The 6,598-nt window shown below is 45.3% G+C and overlaps 1 protein-coding gene across 1 annotated transcript in view; it reads left to right on the top strand.

Annotated features, from left to right (window-relative positions):
- Positions 1-451: 451 nt before the first annotated feature.
- Positions 452-6,598, top strand: part of GALNT9 (polypeptide N-acetylgalactosaminyltransferase 9) — an 88,401-nt gene continuing 82,254 nt past the window's right edge. The window contains exon 1 of the mRNA XM_015825674.1: positions 452-692. Within this exon, the coding sequence (XP_015681160.1) occupies positions 452-692 (241 nt within the window). The remainder of the gene's footprint in view (positions 693-6,598) is intronic.

Below are 6,598 nucleotides of genomic sequence, written 5' to 3'. Positions count from 1 at the left end.
GGCTGGCCTGCCTGCCTCGGCGCTGCGTCCTTGCTTTTGGCACCCCACCCCACCCCACCCCGCCCGGGCGTGCCTCAGCCCCATCTTCAGCCGAGGGGGTCCTCACCCCCCCCCCACCACCTTTCTAGAGCCGCCAACAGAGACACGGGTTGAGGACCAGAACCCCGAAGGAGGAGGAGAAGGAGTCAGCCGGCGGCTGCTTGGAACGCCGTGGTGCTGAAACGGACAGCTCCGCGTCGCCGGCAATGCGTTGACTGGCCTTGGGCATCCCGAAGTCGTGGGAAGGGGATCTCTCAAGACTTCCTTCTGCCCTCTTCCCCCCACAGCTCCTCTCCCCTCCCCCCCTCCAGTCCTTCCTTCCACCATCCGCGGGCAGGGACCGCTTGCCTTCGATGCTGCCGCAGCTCCCGGATCTACCATGCCTTGACGCCCTCCTGACCCAGCAGCTTCCATGGCGGTGGCAAGGAAAATCAAAACTTTGTTGACGGTGAACATCTTGGTTTTCGTGGGCATCATCCTCTTCTCGGTCTACTGCAGGATCCAGGACCGCTCCCAGGAGCTGGTGCAGATCGTCCAGAGCGCCGACCGACGGATGAGGGGACGGAATGCCAAAGTGGGCGCCCTGCTGGACAGGGAGGCCATCCTGCAAAGGTTGGACCATCTGGAGGAGGTGGTGTACAACCAGCTCAATGGTGAGGAAGGGAGGGGAGCATCAGGGCAGTTGGCCGAGCAAATTTGGGGGAGGGGATATTTGATGGCTGAATAGTGCTGCCTAATAGCTAGCTAAGAGTACGAGGATGTGAGTCAGAGGCAGGGCGATCGTATGCTGCTTAGACCGTGTAGAGTTTTCTAAAGCTTGGGTAGACTGTAACATCTTCTATCGAGTCACTGTCTTTACTAAGATTGAGCAAAAGTGGGTTAAAACATGGGGATTTCAGACCCATGTCTCTTCTGGGCATCATTTATTCTGGAATTCCATGTTGAGCTGGTGCCAGAGGGCTTGCTGAACTTTTAACAGGAGAAAGTTGGAGCTGATGCAGTACTTCAGACTTGCTATCAATTATTTTCAAATGCCCCTGCAAACAATCTGGATAACCAACACAACTCAAACTGTACGTAGCCAATCGAAAGCTCTACATACAGATCAGCAGCAGGTTTGTCCCAAGGGGACTTTCATTCAATTTGGTCAGAGGACTAGAGTTGCAACTCAAATATCTGTGGTTGGCTCCTTACACACTATAGCAGAGGTCCCCAACCTTTTGGGCACCAGGGACCGGTTCTGTGGAGAGAGGTTTTTCCGTGGGTGGTTTTGTGTGCTGCCTGCATCCCGCAGAAGGGGCTTTGCTAGTTTCTGTGGACCGGTTGCTGGCATGCCACAGCCTGGTACTAGTCCATGGACCGGGGGTTGGGGACCCCTGCGCTATAGGGTCCTGACTTTAATGGCCTCACCTAGTGTAAATCTAGAACATCTCAGCCTTCATTTCCTCTCTGTAAAATGGGCTCGTATGTAAAGGTGCACCCCTTGGTTTCTCATTGCATGGACCATGTACATCTGGATGAACTGAATTTGCAGAGCATGTTTGGAGAAGGGAAGACACTGAGATCCTGTATTCAGTTGTGGAGACAGGCTGTCTTATTGATAAGGGCACCTTCCTTTGGTGGCAGAAGATACAAGGGAAAGGATGGACCCATTTGATTTGGGTGTGGTCCTATAGACCATCAAGGCTCATCAGATTGTTGGTTGTTGGTGAAATAAAGAAGAGGGGATGTTTCTTGTTGGGACAATGATGTGCTTGACTGAGGATGCTTTGCTGAAGAAGCCAAGCAATTGGGGGGGGGGAAGGGAGGATACAAATTTTGGCTAAGTCCCTTCCCTCCAAGTGACTCTGTGCCAGCTGCTCCTTCGTATTTACAATTCTTTTGCCAGCACCATAGATGACCCATCTGTTTGAAGCAATGCAGTAGGATTGCTTGGTGGCCTCTCCTTCACTGTGTCTTAGTTGGTGGTTTGATGCTGTAAGATGAACCAAGCAGTGTGTGAAAACAGCTGGTCATCCTTAAAAAGTTGGAGATGATTGCAAAAGCCAGGCTCCGTGGTTGTCCCAAGCAAGTGGACGCTTCAGCCAAGTTGCTTGAACGGAGGCCCAGTGAACTAAAAGGAAGAAATATTTCATTCCGAAGCCACCTTTTTAAAATGACTAACGATGTGTCCTTTCCGTTGTGTCCACAGAGCCAATGAGTGCTGTAAAGCACTTTTCAAGTTCCAAAACTGCATTAACAGGCTGCAAGGCTATATCAGCAGTACAATTATCTCGTTTTCTGCTGTTCTTCAGCATTTCTTTAACCTATCCGCTATCATTACTGTTCCTAGTTCTCATGAGGGCAAATGTGAGTTTCTTATTCTGTCACCCCTCCTCCTTCTGTCACCTGAAAGAGGGCGTTTAATTAAAAAACTAATTTGATGTATATAAATTAAATCGTAGGTTATTGCGTGGTTTAAATCAAGTTGACCCTACCTTATTATATTGGTCCTACTCTTTCTTTTCTTTTCTTAAAGGAAATGTCCACTATCTGATAGGAGCATTTGATTTTACATTTCAATATAAAAGCCGAGGACACATCATACTTTAATGATACTGTTTGAGAGGCACTTGTAAGACAAAGTAGCCTACTTCAGGTTTGGTCACAGTTAAACTGGTGTAAGCCTTTGTAAAGCACACTGATTTAAACGAGAATCGAGAGCACCGCAGCTACTCATGTCACAGTTGTGTCAGACATAAAATGGAGGAACATCTCAAACAAGTAATCATCACCAAGAACAATCGGTCCCTCTCATACTTTTGAGGATGCAGTGCCGTGTAGATTGATGTGTCTTGCCAGTGGGTTGCCAGCCTGCTCCCGACTCTTTTTGATTGATTGACCTTAAAAAAAAATCAGTTTATGGAATAGGATTCCAAGATAGATTTGATGGTTTCTAAATGATGGGTACGGCTCTCCGGTGAGTTACAAGACAGGAAGGATTATTGGATTACTAATGCGGAAAGTCTTAAGACTGTTTGATGTCCCTTCTCTTATTTCTGCAGTTGTGTGCATTTGCCCTGTGAAACAAAGTAATCTTTTTGATCTAGAAAGAGTTTGCATCCCATGGTCCTAAACCCCACCCAAATGGGAAAAAAAAATGAGCTGAAACCTTTCAGTCATGCTCCTTTTAATAACTGATGCCTTTCAGCATCCTGGAAGCCACCTGGAACTAAGGAGAAACTTCCTAACAGTGAGGACAATTAACCAGTGGAACAGCTTGCCCCCAGAAGTTGTGGGAGCTTCATCACTGAAGGTTTTTAAGAAGAGACTGGACAGCCACTTGTCTGAAATGGTATAGGCTCTCCTGCTTGAGTAGGGGGGTGGACTAGAAGACCTCCAAGGTCCCTTCCATTCTGATCCCTTCAGAAGATCAAGGAATTTGAAGGAGGCCTCTGGGCCCCTGAAAAGTTCCCCACTTCAGCCTTGGGGGTGAATAGGGAGTGTGCAATCTTGCTTGTGTTCATTGTCTTTGGTTTCTATCAGTTCTCTGTGGCTTATACTCTAGTTGTAGAGACTGAAAGTTGCATTCTTACATTTGGAGAATTATTTGTTACGACCGTCTCTCACATTTACGACCACGGTAGCATCCCCAGGTCATGCAGTCAAAATTCAGACGCTTGACAAGTGACTCATATTTATGACGATTGTGAATTTCTGACTAGCACAGTCAATGGGGAAGCCAGATTGACTTAACAGCCAGATTGACTTAACAACTGCAAGGATTCACAGTGTTAACAAATACGGCAAGCGAGGCTATAAAATGGGGCCAAACTCACTTAGCCAATGTCTCACTTAGAAGCGGAAATGTTGGGCTCCAGTGTGGTCGTAAGTTGAGGGCTACTCTATTTGCTTTCCCCTTGCTGGGCCAATGATTTTCTTTCCCTTTTTTTTTTTTTTTAAATCGAGGGACTTTCAGATTTCTTTTCCCTGCTCAGCTTATTTCTAATTCACAGCCTTGCTTTGTTTTGTTTATTTTGCTTTTAATTGCAGCCAACTACCCTGAGCAATGAAACATGGTTGGAACGTCAAGGGGAGAAAAGAAAAACAAACAAACCAAGATAGAATATGTTTCCCCTAAACTATGTTTGTTAACCACAGGCATCTATTTTATTGTTGGGAGATTTTAAACTCCTCTTCCTACTTTGACACAGACTCACTCAAACCACCTTGAGGCAAGTCGCTAATTCTTAAGTTAGTTCTCTCAATGAGGAATAAAAAAAGGCAGAATTTATAAAAGATTCCCCAGCAGTTGGAAGGAACCATATATAAACCAAAATATAACCCCTCCAAATTTCCCCCCACCCTCCGTGTAAGCAGATCTCTAATGGAAACAGGCTTGATTTATATTGTGTGGATGTAATTTGCGGACTGGGTAGAAATGTCTAATTTTGAGCCTGCAGAAAAAGTTGAGCTATTTGGCACGTTGCTTCTGTGCTTCTAACTCTTCGCACTTCAATCTCCCCATTCTTAATTTCTGCAACCTGCAGAAGGCTGAGGATGTCCCTCCATTTTGTTCTGTCTCAGGCTAACTCGGTGGTCTCTGAGCTTGGTGGTTTTCTGACAGATGTTTCGTTACCCAAACTATGTAACATCATCAGTATTAGAAGGGAATGGTGTGTGTGGAGAGGAAGAGGAGGAGGAGGAGGAGGAGGAGGAGGAGGAGGAGGAGGAGGAGGAGGAGGAGGAGGACCTCCTCCTCCTCCTCCTCCTCCTCCTCCTCCACGGGATTCTTGGTGCTCTCTGACTTTGGTGGTGTTCTTGCAGATGTTTCATTGCCCAAACTATGTAACATCATCAGTATTAGAAGAGAGTGGTGTGTGTGGAGAGGAGGAGGAGGAGGAGGAGGAGAAGAAGAAGGAGAAGGTGGACTCTGGGGTTCTTGGTGCTCTCTGACTTTGGTGGTGTTCTTGCACATGTTTCATTGCCCAAACTAGTTTGGGCAAACTAAGTTTGAAGATCCCTGATCTAGTGGATCAAGAGGAAGGGTCTCTTCTGGGTCTTACATCACTGGAGGTTTTCAAATAGACTAGACAATTATTTGACCAGGATGTGATAAGGCCTCTTGCCTTGAGCAGGGGTTGGACTAGAAGACCTCCAAGGTCCCTTCCAGCTCTATTCTATTCTATTCTATTCTATTCTATTCTATTCTATTCTATTCTATTCTATTCTATTCCTTATTCTGTTCTGTTCTGTTCTGTTCTATTCTATTCCTTGTTCTGTTCTGTTCTGTTCTGTTCTATTCTATTCTATTCTATTCTATTCTATTCTATTCTATTCCTTATTCTGTTCTGTTCTGTTCTATTCTATTCTATTCTATTCTATTCCTTATTCTGTTCTGTTCTATTCTATTCTATTCTATTCTATTCTATTCTATTCTATTCTATTCTATTCTATTCTATTCTATTCTATTCTATTCCTTATTCTGTTCTGTTCTATTCTATTCTATTCTATTCTATTCTATTCTATTCTAAAATACCTTCGAGGTTGCTTTCAGGCTTTTGATTCTATGTCCTATAAAACAATGTTCGATCTTCCTGGAGAGGTTTATACTGTCAAGCTGCTTACTAATCTGAAAACAACACATAGATTTACTGTTGAGTAAATCTACTCACTGTTGCACTGGGCCTGCTTTGAGGAACATACGTTGCCTGTAGAACTTAAAATGTTCTGGTACAGAATGCTGAAGTGTACTACACCAAATTAAAGCTAAGCTTTTTTTTTTTCTTTGAGAGAAGTACAAAACAATAATAACAATAAGGGAATATCTCTCGACTAGCACCATCTGCCTAGGCTGATTTGGTGCCTCAAGCAATTTTTGCCCGTGTTTGATCTGTCATCTCTCACATTCTTTGCATATTCGTCCGTCATAAAACTTCTGAGACGCTGTAGTGGGGGCTTGGCTGTTGCCATCAATGTGATAGGAGGTTGAGTGGTGAAAAAAGCGTGTTGCCGATTTGTCTGGATGGCGCCACGGAAATTGCCTCTTTTTTTCTTTCTTTCTTTCTTCCTTTTTCAACTCTGCCTGAATTTTGCACAGCAGCTCCGTCTACTACACTTCATCAACTTCTCTATTGGTTAACACGCTGTGTTTGTCCTTTAATAGAAAGGGGGAGCTGAGTGACCACTGTCGGGACTCTCAAGGCAATGACAAGATCATTTTACAGCGGCTCACGCAGTAGGCTTCGACCTTTGGGAGCAAGTCTGTTTAAACACGGATTATTTATGTTATCCAAACAACCTTCCTTCAGCTCCTGCCTCCCTTGCACCTAAGGCTGGGCAGCAGAATCGTAACAGATCCTTTAGCTTCTTCCAGTTTCATCAGGATGAGATGTGTAAACATTTGGGGAGGGGGGCATGGAGGACATAGCTGGGATCTAAGGATGTGGTAGGTGCTGGTCTCATCATAAACTGGATGCCGGCCTGGAAATGCCTGACTAGAATTCTTTGTGCACATTGTCTTCCCTCCAGTGTTTGCAGTGGGAGTCAAAGAGAGGAGGAGGAGGAGGAGGAGGAGGAG

This window comes from Protobothrops mucrosquamatus, unplaced genomic scaffold (genome assembly GCF_001527695.2).
Source record: "Protobothrops mucrosquamatus isolate PMUCROS unplaced genomic scaffold, P.Mucros_1.0 scaffold2751, whole genome shotgun sequence".
Lineage (NCBI taxonomy): Eukaryota > Metazoa > Chordata > Lepidosauria > Squamata > Viperidae > Protobothrops > Protobothrops mucrosquamatus.
This window is presented reverse-complemented; position numbering and strand designations above follow the sequence as displayed.